This window comes from Neltuma alba, unplaced genomic scaffold (assembly GCF_004799145.2).
Source record: "Neltuma alba isolate B1F8T4 unplaced genomic scaffold, ASM479914v2 tig00012278_pilon, whole genome shotgun sequence".
Taxonomy (NCBI): Eukaryota; Viridiplantae; Streptophyta; class Magnoliopsida; order Fabales; family Fabaceae; genus Neltuma; species Neltuma alba.
The window spans coordinates 1-14,205 of NW_021636799.1; the positions used below are offsets into that span (position 1 = coordinate 1).

General features: G+C 31.7%; 1 protein-coding gene across 1 annotated transcript; it reads right to left on the minus strand.

The window, feature by feature from the left end:
• Positions 1 to 1,845: 1,845 nt before the first annotated feature.
• LOC114725788 (probable galacturonosyltransferase-like 3) lies at positions 1,846 to 3,223 on the minus strand. Its single transcript, XM_028912351.1, is given in 3 exon segments — positions 1,846 to 2,387; positions 2,390 to 2,744; positions 2,746 to 3,223. Coding segments are annotated over 3 exon segments (840 nt in total). The 5' UTR covers positions 3,028 to 3,223; the 3' UTR covers positions 1,846 to 2,184.
• Positions 3,224 to 14,205: the final 10,982 nt, after the last annotated feature.

Below are 14,205 nucleotides of genomic sequence, written 5' to 3' on the forward strand. Positions count from 1 at the left end.
TTTTTACAAATAACTACTTAACTTCTTTTCTTAATCTCCTCCAATTAGTCAACTAACTCTGATAAATAGGACTGGGGTAGTATTATTTAAAAAATGATTAGCATATAAATTTATGTATACCACTTATAGTAAGACAAGGAAATAAGGTATATATAATCATGCTTAATAGAATGACTAACACTATATGGTCTATTTTTGTGAAATTATAAAGTCAACAATTTTTTTTCTAATGAAAAAACACTAAATCACTAGTGATGTCATAGATGAAGCCAGATCTGTGTTTTGTAGGGATTCGCAGTTGTGCTTAGCTACACCTTAGAGATGATAACAAAAATAGTTGACCAACTTGCCAAGCACTGTTATATCACGTGCTAGATGGAAATTACCGAGCCTTTAATCACTATTCATCTTTTCTCAGTTGGGATGGTTGGTGACGAAAGAAGGTTGTCTTTTGTTGTTCTTGTTACTTTCTTAGTTTAGGTTAATAGCTCAGTTTTCTCTAAAAAAACACTGAATGAATCACAGTCCTAAACAAACAAATATCTTCCCGAATTATTAATCAAATATGTGTAGACAAACCAATTACCGGAAGGCAGTAAACCAAGGAAATAAGAAATTAAAAAAAACTATTAAACTACTCTCCAGTCCTTAATATAAGACTTATTTAACTAATTTGATTAGATTAAGAAAGTTAGGTAAGTTAGTTAATTATAAAAAATATGACATGTTTTTTTTAAAAAACCTAATTATCTTTTTGATATTCTCCCTCTCTCACTTATTTGATTATTTGGTTGAAAAAGTATCCATATGGGTAATTTAGGAAAAACTGATAACTATGAGAAATAAGTCTTATATTGAGATCAAAATTAACTTAACAATTAGGTGCTATATTAAGAACCGGATGAGTACTTCATTAGTGAGAAAAAAATCATTTCTTTTTATAAATTACTAGCTCTTGTCTTTAATATAAGAGCTTGTTCAATTTTTATTTTGATCTTAATATAAGATCTTAATCCACCTACCTTTCATATTTATCCATTTTTTTCCAAAGGAATCTTTATAAAAGTGATAATTTTAGCCAATACATTTAATCAGTAAGAATATTTTAAGAAAGAGAACACATATTTATCACAAATAACTAACTTAACTAACTTTTTTTTAATCTATTTAATTAATTAATTGGTTTTTCTATTAGGAACTGAAGGTAGTAATACGGAAAAAAAAAAGGAGTTTATAAAACATACAATACTAGAACACACAAAAAAAAACGGCTACGACAAGAGAGTTTATCAAGACCTGGCTTATAGTCCTTGGCGAACAATATTCTCTATGGCAAGTATTCCAATTACGGACTAACTAAATTCTTTTTGGTATGTTGACTTTGACATTCAAACTTATCTGCTGAGATCCTTCTTCTCCGAGCCACCTTCCTACAATTTAATACTCCTACGGTCCTAATATAAGACCCAATGACTTATTTGAAGAGATAAGGAAATAAGTTAAGTTAGTTTTATTTAATAATAAGTTTGTTATTCCTAAAATATCCTGCTAATTAAGTATATGGCTAAAACTATTATATTAGAAGTTATCTTGGAAAAAAATGCATAAATATAAGAGAGAAAAGGATTGGGTCTTATAATTAGGACCAAATAAAAAGTCAAATTGAGTCTTATATAAGGACCGGAGGAGTATTTTTTCAAACTTTCTAGCAATATTGACCTGCTATTTTTATACATTTTGCTTGAATGTTTGTTGTTTCCTTATAAAATTCGCAAACCAAAACGCTTTCCTACAGCAATGCATAAGACCCAAATAATTACAATATAATTACAAAATCACCAAGAATAAGTTAAATAATTATATTGTATAATTATTTTTTGGTTATTCCCAGACAAGAATATAGCACGTATTCTGTCCATTATTATGCTGTACATACCATGCATGCATCAAACAGCCTCCTTACGTCGCCGTTTCGGGTTAAGTAACCCTTTTTTGGTTTCTTCGCACCTCTGTGCCCCCTTTCGTCTTTTTACGCTCTGTATGCTTCACAGCTTCACTCCACTACACAGTCCACAGTGTCCACTGACCGCTGATCATACTCACAAAGAACAACAAACGGTTGGAGTGATTCGTCGGCGGGCAGCGGTGGCGCGTGTGGTGAACGTCGTCGTCATCCGCTAGCTGTCAGAGAACAACCGAGAGTGACGGAAACAGATCGTATGGGGCCCACAAGCTATCCAAAGGGCATGGCCTCTTCGAGTCAAGCCTCAGCCATGGCTTCCCCTTCCCGCTCCAGTGAAGCAGGCTCACCGGACCGGGATGAAGATCCCGGCACAAACCTTCCAGATTGTCGCCGCCTAGCCCGTGCTGGTTCCACCGGTGCTCACCCTCTTGACTTCGCCGGCGAACACCAGTACGAACGGCGGCAGTGAGCCTAGCTCGTAGATCCGGTACCGCTTCTGAATCCTCATCCAGTTCTCAAGCTTCTCCGTGTACTTTCCTTCCCTCCATTTCCACAGATCGATCACCATGACGCCGGGTGTGAAGTAGCATGGCTTCCGCCCTCGAAACGACGCCGCATAGGTCGGATTGGACCAGAACTTCGGAGTGAAGTAATTGGTCAGATTGGCGTGACAATACTCGGGCGCGCCAAGCACACGCGTCCCCAAATCGATGTTCCAGAGATTGGCAACGTCATCCACGACGATCAGATCCGAATCGAAGTAGATTATCCGGCGAACTCGGCCGGTAGGAGGTCGGCGCGAGATACATCCTCGCGTAATTGAGAGGCTGATCGAGAGCTCGGCGAATGGAGTAGGAGATCTTCCCCTTCACGAGGTTCGAGTCGAAGTGATACAGGTGGAAATTGAGATACGGGAACGTAGAAGTGATTATCCGCCGAAGCGCTGAGCGCCGGTGCGTGGTGGCGATGAAGTGGAACACCACATTCTCCGGACAAGACGAGTGCTGCAGAACCGAGAAGACGCCGGCGACGGAACCACGGAGATAAGTGGCATCGAGAGTCATCGCGATGTGAATGACAGACGACGGGCTGTGAGCTCGTTCGTCGAGGGCTGACCACGCCGTTTTAGGACACTCCCTTCCATTGCGAAATGCCGGTGCCTCCCTGAACACCGGGAGCTCGCCTGTGCCATCACAAGCCGGGAAACCCACGACGGCAACGAGAAATACAATAAAAATAAAGACAGTGTGGCAACGGAGTGTCGGTCGGTAGCATGGGGGGGTGCGCGCTCTAAACAGATAAGAAAGGGAGAGAGAAGGAGAAGGCATATTGTTACCTTGAAAAAAGGTTAAGGGTTTTTTGGAATTTGGCATGAATGATTCAAATCGGTGTGGCATGGTGGGGCCCGCGAAAGCGAAATGGGAGGGTTTTGCCAGGCTGGAAAGACGCGTGAATGAGCGGGGTGGGGTGGGAAGAAGAATAGAGGTGTTTCATGTAGGAATCGTGGGAGCGGCGGATTCATCGTAGACATCGGAGGTAAATAATTATCGTCGTTATGTGCCAAAGAAAAATTCCCGTACGCTAAGCGGATAAACAGAACAACCGTACCTTGTCGTTTGACGATGATTGGCGTGTCTAGGGTGATCACGGTGGATGGATGAACGGCTGTGATCTGATGTGCTTTTATTTATTTATTAGTAATATTATGGAGAAAATTCCTTTCGTTTTTGGACTGATATGGAGAAATTATTCAATGACCTGATCTTGGGAGGTCTGCTCAATAATTAAATTAAAAAAAAATTTTTTTGTTGCTCTCGAAATTTAGATTTCTAATGTGTTATACTTCCAATTCTTAATATAAAAAATAATTTTAATTTTAATTTAGTTATAAGTATAAGACTTTAATGTATTTTGTCTATCATATTTATTTATTTTCTAAAAAAAGGTTTTATAATAATTACAGTTTTAGCTAATACACTTAATTAGCAAGAGTATTTAAAAAAAATAACATCTATTATCACAAATAACTAATTTAATAATTTTTTTAATCTATTAAATTAGTTTTAATAATTATATTAAAAGGGAGCCGGAGGTAGTATATTTTGATAAAAATGTTTTAGGACATGTTTTTCTACACGTTATACAAGATTTTCCAGCGGCAACTTGTGTCTTGCTTTACTGGATCATTTCCAAATATCTTTTTTTGCCGAAGGATCATTTCCAAATATCAGATTAAGGGTGGGAGAATAAACAATTTGAATATGACATACTACTCACTCAAAATATATATATATATTATATATGACATACTACTTCTGATTTTAATATAAGACTCAGCTAACTAATTTTAAAAATTTTAAAAAAATAAAAAGTTATATAATTAAAACATATATTATATTATCCTCTGAAATATTTATGTGTATCATAAAAATATAAATTAGTTTATGAGCCAAACAAATTAATTTAGAAAAAAATGATAAATATAATATTTTAAAGTAATTTAATTAACTTTTTTTAATCTCTAAATTAATCATTAGGGTATATTAAAGGCTGGACAGGTAGTATATATGTGTTAGTTTGTTATAGATTTATCCTCATTGCTTATATACGTTTATTTTTAAATAAAAACATTGATGATTGTTGGCGAAAAAAATTGATGATTGTCTTGAAGGGTTGGTAAGGTATCTTCGTTTCAAAATAATTATTAATGTACTATCTCTTCTCTTTAAATTTTTATTTTAATCCTAAATATAAAACCCTAATTCACTTTATTTTTTATATTTATTTTTTTTTTTAAGATAGACCTCGTAATAATAGTAGTTCTAGTCAATACACTTGATTTGAAAGATATTTAGAAAAGGCAATACCTATTTACTCTTCCGATCCTTAATATAAGACATATTTAACTAATTTAATTATATTAAAGAAATTAGGTAAGTTAGTTATTTATAAAAACCATGATTTGAGTCTAAAATTATCCAAACACTCTATTTTTTAGAAAAACCATGGTTTAGGTTTAAAAGTATACTAAGGGGGTGTTTGGATGAAACCAAATCGTGATTTGGAAAAATAACTTCTGGAGAATAGATTTGGTAAAGAATATATTTGTGAAAAAGTGATTCTGAGAAGTGAGAGATTTTGATAGTTATTACCAAAAACACTTTTTACATGTAGAAATTACCAAAAGAGTATAAGTTAAATGATAATTATATAAGGGATAGATTTTATGATATATTTTGATTTGAAGAAATAAAAAAGTTAATGAAATAATTTTTACTAACATAATTAATAATATATAAGATAATATAATTAATACATAATTAATATGTGTATATATATTTATAAAACATGATATTAAATATGTTTATAGAAAAATGAATTTTTTTTGCTAACAGAAAAATATTAATTTCTTTAAAGATTTAAACATAAAATCCCATAACATTTTTCACAACTAGCTTTTGTATATAACATACTACCTCCGATGTTAATTAAAATTAATTAATTAATTGTCACCACATGTATATATATTCATAAAACATAAGAGTAAAAATATTTTTGGAGAAGATGAATTATTTTGTTGTGTAATTATTTGAGCAAATGAGGAAAGGAGAAGCAATTATTTGAGTGGGGCTATTTGGTTATCTGTGATGGGCCCACCGTAAGCTTCCAATAATTGGAGCTAAGAAGCAACTCTAATCTGCTTCTAATAAAACCATGGTTTGGGGGTTTAAAACCATGGTTTGCTCCCAAACCATGGTTTCTTATTTCAGGGACTGTTTGTTGACATTTTTCCCAAACCATGGTTTGGGGTACTTGCCAAACATGCCGGTAGTCAAATAATGAGGGAGTATGGAAGAATGTTTCCAACTTGCAGAACTAGATAATTAATATAAGCATTTCATGTTTATAATTTTAAGATAAAATAATATTTTTGTTGAAAAAAATATTTATTTTTCTAAAAACGTGTTATTTTTATGCTTTATAAGTATATATACAAATACTAACAATTAATTAATTATACTTTTTATATATTACTTATTTTCTTGGCAAAAATAATTACTAGCAACTTTATTATTTCAAATGAAAATATAAACTAAAATATAACTTTTATATATTATCCTATTGATTTATACCTTTTTAGTAATTTGTATATATAAAAAGTGTTCCTGATAATAACTATCCAAACACTCTCACTTTATCATAATTGTTTTTTCACAAAATCTATTCTTTAAAAAATCTATTTTCTCAAAATCTATTTCTCAGAAACTATTCTCGAAATTATGATTTGGTTTTATCTAATCACCCTCTTAATTTCATCTTTTGTTTAACTGATACATTTCTTGGAGCTGAGAATTTCTCCGCCTCTTCTTTTTTTTGGTTGAAAAGGACAAAGAACCTTCAAAATAATTTTAGAAATTTGAGGCCCTTACTAGTGATTAACTAACTCATCAAATAGGTCCGAAGTACTTTCCATAACTCTCCTTATATTTTATTAGTTCTTTCTCGATGATTTTTCTTGGCCAGATCAAAGTAATCTTCCAAGGACTGGATCAATGAATTTATCTCCTATCTTGAATTTTTTTGTTAGGCATGTTCATAGGTGATGCATATGGACAAATCATTGAACTCAACATTGTGGAGTCAATTCCTAGGTCTACTAGAGTGTATTGTGACCATATACAGCACTCTTTTGATCCAAATTATAAGAACTTTTTAAGGAAAAATTTTTTTGATTCATTTTATATGACATTTTGATAATTTTAGTGAGTACTAAATATTTTTTTATATATATGTCCATATTTAATTAGATTAGTGAGAGAGAATAAAAATTAATTTGACATTGAAATTCATTGTACTTAATAAAGGTAAAATTAAGAATCATTTAAATTTCATGACAAATTTAATTCTTTGAACCATTTTTATTAATACGTGTGAATTAGATAGAAACATGTTATATTAATCAAAGGGAGTATATAGAATTCTCTCTCTGTTCCTTTTTATAAGATACAATTCTCTGAAAGTGAATGTTTCATTTTATAAAAATCGCTTTGGAGATGTCTGGATATTGAATGCATTTTCATATTTATCTTCAATTAATTAGATGTCTCTTTCATCTCTTTTTTCAATAATTTTTTCTCGTATCTTTTTTTAATTCATTCTCTCTCACACTTACATTTTTTAAAATCAAGGATTTTTAGAGAATTGATTATATGTTTTTGCATATTTATTACTGCTAATTAATTTTAACTAATTTATTAATCCAAATTATTCGATTAATCGTCTCTTATGAAAAAAAAAGAAAAGAAAGTAACGGAGGGAGTATTTTATTAACCATGGATGACAAATTACAAGTCCAAAAATCAAAGTAAACACATTAATTAGGCATTTAATTTTAATTTTAATAGCATGATCGATCCTTTTGGCTTTTCCTAGACTATTCCCTTCTATCTTATTTATAAACTTTAAATTTGAGGAGGAGTGCAATTTATTTTATAAGTTTCAATTTAGGATTATCTTAATATTTAATGTAATTTTTTTCAATTTTATCTTTAATTATATCTTCTTTCATTTGCCATATACTTTCTCATTACATTTCCCAAAATATTATCTTTCATCATTTTTTTATTGATTATAACGATATATTTAAAAATAAAAATGTAGTTTTAACAACTACTTGTTACTGAAATGGGTTTCACAACTCGTTGCAGTCTCCTAGGCAACTATAAGAAACCTTGTGTTCCCTTTCTTTGAATAAAGCCACCAACTTTAGTTTACACTTGGAAAAATCATTTTGGAGGTATCTATATTTTTTTTTTAAATTTTCAATTTCTTATTTATGTGTTTTTTCTCTTAATTAAATATTTAATATTAGTTAATTAACATTATTAATCCTTGCATGGAGACTATAAATGCTAACAAAACAAAGTTACAAGAACTAATGTTACTAAAAAAAAATTAAATGATTTAAGTAAGAAAAAATGTATAAATATCAAATTAAAAATTAAGAAAAAAGTATAGGTACTCCCAATATCGTTTTTCTTACATTTATTACAAAGTAAACCATGGCTAACCGGTCGCAGTTTTTATTTGGATTCTTAGACTTTTTTTTTTCTTTTTCTTATTGAATCATTTAATTTTCAACTGTCAGATTTATTAGTCCTTGCCATTAAATAAAAATAAATACTGTTAAGATTTTTTGTTAAAAAGCACTAAAACATTTTCACGGTCTGTCTCTTTCCACCATATCCAACCTCTCAGACTAAGCTTTCGTCTATCATTGGCTCAGTCCTCAACATCTCCTTTCCCACCTTTCGAGCTTTTGATATAATAAGGTATAGAATTCCATTGCATTTCCCCCTCCTTAATTCGCAAGATGTTGGGGACTGAGTGAGGAAGGGAGAAAAGCTTGGTCTGAGTGCTTGTTAATGGTGGAAGAGGCAGACCCTGAACATGTTTAAGTGCTTTCTAATGAAAAATCTTAGTAGTGTTTGCTTTTATTTAAGAACAAGGCTAAAGAACTTAACAGTTGAAAAGTAAAAGATTCAATAAAAAGAGGAAAAAAATCTAGTAAAAGCATTAAAAAAAAAGAATAAAAGCATAAGCACCTCCAAGTTATTTTTTCCCAAAATAAATGCGTGCCATCTCAAGGTCACTTTTCAAAATCCTAGTCCTCTTTATTTATGACTTTTGAAAAATAGACGTTAGGGTATTTAATGAGGGCGTTAAAGTTTTTGAGTTCCCACCAACTACTGCTCTTTTCCAGGGTCATTTAACCCAATTGATATTTGATGACCAAACATCTCCTTTTTTTTGTTTGGGCCAAAACCAAACATCTCCTTTTTTTTGTTTGGGCCAAAACCAAACATCTCCTTGAATGTTATCAGAGTTTGTGGGTTCGACTATTAATTTCTCAATATGATGCCTGCGAGCATGAGTTCCTTTTTCAATCATAATGAGGGGGCAAAAAAAAAAAAAAAAGGAGTCCTAGGGGCTGGTTTTTCAAAAATACCCTCATCAAATTTAAAAAATATCCTGCACGATCGTGAGCTATTTTTCTGAACATGCCAAACCCCAGTTTAACAGCCCCTAATCGGATCTCTCTCTATGCTTCGATTTCCGATTTCTGGTTTGTAATTTCAGATTTTCCTCGATCTACAGTCATGAGGCCCCAGTTTATAAATTTAAAATAATTTTTTAATGCCTAGGAATTCATTTTTCTATTATTTCCTTTCTTAGTTTTTTTTTTCCAGATATAAATTAATGTTATAAATATTTTTCATTGCGTTTTAAACAGGGGCGGTTAAAATTTAACAATTTGAGTCATCTATAAATATTTATTTTAATAATTTAGAAGTGTATTAATATATTTATAAAATATTTAAACTAACCTCATCAAATTTTGATTCAAAAATGAGAAGTAGAGAGAGGATTTGGGAAAAAATGGATAAAAATAAGAGACAAAGTATTTGATTATACTTAATGTAATACAAGTAAAGGTAATTTGGAAAAAATAAATAAAGATAAGAGACGAAGTAGATTGGGGTCTTATATTTAGGACCAAATTAAAAGTCAAATAAAGTCTTATAATTAAGACCCGAGATAGTATTACAAATAACTAATTTAACTAATTTTCTTGCTCTACTTAAATTAGTCAATTAGTTTTTATATTAAGAATGTGAGATAGTATTTGGTGTGCCAGAACTTTGAATGTGACATTGGAAAGAGAGAATTACAATCTGGTCTGAAGAAAGGGTAAGCAACGACAAGGTTAAGAATAGGGAATGACAGTAGCTTTTTACGTGTTATTAAAACTTCTTGATAATTAAATTTTTTTGGTCAAATATTTAGGTAATTCTCCTAATTGGAAACAATAAAAAAAAATCATGAAATTATAGGCAGAGCGGCAGAGGCCGGTTCCACAATCTCTGTCCCAGGCCCCAAGAAACTGGCAACTAGCAGGCTCCAAGGAATTGTTCGCTTTATCGTCAGACCAAATTTTAAGGGCACTGTTGTTTTTGTTTTAAAATATTCAGTTGACCAGACCGCGGTTCACATATCAAAACATAATTATATATAAACTTGTGACTAAACTAAAATTCAGGGATAGCTGTTTATGATTCTTTTAATATCACCGCTTTAAAAAAATTTATATGCAACATATTTTCAGTTATATATAATTATATTTTTTCATATAGTTAAGATATATAAATAGAATTTTACAATAATTTTTTAACATTTATTGGCTTTATCTTACTTCCCCCATCTATGAACCCTGATTTTTTTTTTTTTACAGATGGTTTGAACTCCATGCCCTTATTATTATTATTTTTAATATGGGTATGACTCATATTCCGATCCTTTATAAATTTGAGTTGTTTTGGATTAGCTCAAAATAAGTGATTTTGTGTGTTAAGAGATACCACTTTGGTTCTTATTATAAATCACTTATAACTCATTTTAACATATTAAGAAATATATTAAATTGATAATTTTTTTAAACTTACCTTTATTAGAGTGTTTTTCTGTGTCTTTGTCTATATTATTCTCATATTTCTCTCTTTCTAGCTAGACAAATAAGAGTGAAGTTGAAAAAGAATCACTAAATACCTTACAATTCAGATTTTTTGGACTTATTTTAGAACAAATCTTTTTTCCTTGACTTGTAATAAGGACAAAAGTAATAAAACCCTATTCACATATTTATTATATATAATGTAAAATCACTTTTAGTTACTTATTTATGTATTTGTTGATATGTCATGTTCTTAAATAATTCACGTGCTAGCTGAGATGTCATTTAATTTCCAGGCTTAAAAATAGAGTCAGTAAAATCAAAATCAATATGATTTTATACCTTACCTTCACATACTACATCTTGTAACCTACTTTCACCTTCATGTCCTACTTTGGTAGATCATAAAGACACTCATTAACTACCTATCATTAATGTTATTAGTTACTCCTCTGGTCTTATTTATACGACAGAGAGAGAATGTATTTTTTTATCCTATTTATAGGGTACTGAGAGAAATTTTTTATATGGATATACAATTTTACCCCTCATTTAATTATTATTGTATTGACTTTGTTTATATGAGGTATAATGTATATTAAATAAGGATAAAGTTGGAAAATCATTAAATTTTAAATGAGAGTTAATGAAGTTTAAGGTCTTTCTTGGTCTGTGTGAAACATGTTAGAAGTGCCTTATAAATAGGTATTTTTATTCACTCAGCTCCTCATATCTTAGTGATTATAGATTTGAATGAATTTTAATAATGATTTTTGCATTAATGATTATTTATTTTAGTTATTAAGAAATCATAAAGATCAAAATTCTTAATGTTATTGTAACTTGTTATTATTACAATCAAACAATTATTATATTTCTTTTTATTTTGTTATTAGTGATTATTAACGTTATTATATTTTATTATTTTTAATTAAATTATATTATTTTAATATGACCGGTTTGATCTCGAGTTAACCCTAATTTGACCCATTAACTCTTAAACTATTACCTCAACTAGTTTAGTGTCCGATCCGATTTTTTGTTCCTTGGTTGCAATGCAAGATAAATACTCCCTTGTTGCTTAATATAAGATCAAATTTTTTGAATTAGTTTGTTCTCCTCTGGCCCTAAATATGATATTCATTTTGTAGTGTAAATTTCACTATAAATAGGTCTTACATTTAGAATCAAAAGAGTATACTAGTTGTCCTAGTCGTTATCTATGTTAAGTTTGACCACTAGTTGACTAAATATGCTGAGTTGGCGGGTTCTTGTGTCATCCACATCTTTTTTTTTGGGTCAAGATGCAAATTTGTCCTGAAAGTTTTTACTTTGGAGCACTTAAAAGCTTTCAAATTGTAGCAATGTTGCCCCAGCTGTTATTTATATTAAGTTTGACAATTAACTGATCAAATATGTTAAATTAATACGTCCAAGTGTGATTGATAAACCCATATTTTACCATGCTAATCTAGGAAATTATTGGAGTTTTTAGTATCTTTTGTGGGTCAAAATGCATTAATGTTTAATGTTTTGTGATGACAAGAAAAATGCCTAAATTCTAGAAATGACTAAGAAGGACCTAGCTAAACTATGCGTTTTGGGACCTCCTGAATCAGATTAGGGCAATTGACTTTTTGATTTCTGGAGCTGGAGCATATCATGATCATCATCATCACTCTCATATTCATTCCATCTGATATCCAGATTCACAACCTCCATCCTGTCCCTCACCATCATCGTTGTCTTCGCTGCCACCTCATTACCGTCTCAAATCAACATCACTGTCCTCATCTCGTTCACTTTGTCACTTTTCCACTTCATGACTCATCTTTCGTTCATCATCTTCAATCTGATTGTTTCATCCATGGCTGCCGTGATTTCCAGATCAAGTGCGGGGCGTATCTTGAGATGAGTGGCTAGGTTTCTCAGTTCTCCTGGACGTTAAGCCAAGCCTGAGTTTCCACATTGCTAGGGAGTTCCTTCTCATTTGCTTACTCTCCTCTGATTTTGTAATTTGAATGATGTTATGTAATTGTTCAGATTATGGTTCAGGGTTTAACATTAAGTACGTTGCTGTAAAGTGACGGAGATTGGTGGAGAATGATAGGATAATAATTCTATATGCATGAGTTCAGTTGACAATGTGCTTTCTCTAATTAAGAGTACAATTAATCTTGATTCCCTATTCAGGTTGAAATGATTTTTAAGATTAATTCCAATAAGTCCAAAGTAATGCATTGTTATGGTTACTGAAGAGGAACTAGAATTGTTAAGCTTTAGATTTCTCAAGAAATGAGTAACCTACGATTCGATTATTATAATTTTATCTCAGTTGAGTAGTTATAAGAATTTGATCATAGGTGAACTAGTTAGTGATTCAATTCAATTCACATGCATGATGAATTTGGTTGAAGAAACTTCATAATCATAACTGGACTAAGAAGGCAAGGTATAACTTTTAGGGCAACAATTCATCCCATAAGTAACAAGTTCATTTCTGTTCTAATCACTCCATACATAGAGTCTTTAAAAGAAAACCAAAAAAATCACACATCTTATACAGCTTCATATAGATAAACAAGAGAACTAATTCTACTTTAGTTTGTTGATTTGATTGGTTAAGTGGACCGGTTATGTTAAGGAACCGAAAATATAAAAGGGATAAAGGTTATTTTTCCCCCGGAAGTTTCCACAAAGGAGCACTGGTTGCCAAGAAGTTTTTTTAAGTGCAATGTAGCCCTGGAAGTTACAAAAAGCTAGCAATGTGGACCTATTTAGATACAGACGTCACAGTCATTCGCCACATAGGAACTTTTGCCATGCAAGGTCAAAAATGTGGTCCATAGCGGAATAGTGGTCCATATAATCAATGTCAAAGGAAATGTTTTAAGCCTTTTGAGTTGCACTGTATGTATTAAGGCGAGTTTAATTCCCCCAAGCCAGTGAAGGAAATTGACAGAGGGTGTTAATGTGGTGGGGCACAGCATAGAAGACAAGAAATGGGAGATTCAACTGCATCATTTGTAGTGGAGGGAGGCGTAGGTTGTGTTTTTGAGAGGATGAAGTTGAGACACTGAGAAAGATAGACAAGGAAGGAATTGTTGTTGCGGCATGGTGGCTCCTCTTCGAACGTTGTGGACAGAGATGAACCCAGGCAAGAGGTTTTATAGGTGTCAAAATTATCAACAGGTTTGCTTTTGTTATTGTTGATGCTATGTTATAAGTTATGTTAAAGTGATATATAATGCACTGGTTACAATGAATAGGAAAGGGTCTGTGGATATTTTCACTAGCATGATGAGGAGATGGGAGAGAGGTCGAAGGAGGTGATAAATGAGCTCACTGGGCATGTGGAAAGGCTTTACAAGGAAAATGGGAGACAAGGAATGGAGATAATGAAATGAAAGCAATAGTTAGTGAGATGAAGAAAAATGAAAGGAGGCTGAAGGTTGTAATGGGTGCATTGGTGGCAACTTGGGTCTTCCTCATTATTAGCCATATATATAATTAAATAATGGTGATGGCGGGTTGATGTTTTTTGTAATCGGAAAGTATTGTATGAAATGTTATTTGAATTATTTGGAAATAGAAAAATAACATATGATCCCTTTGGTGAATCAGTTGTTGTTATGTTGCTGAACATTTGTGATAGTAACAGGGGAAGTGGAAAATAACAGACCTATAACATTATATTGGCATTTGTGGTTAATAACAATTGGTACCTAAT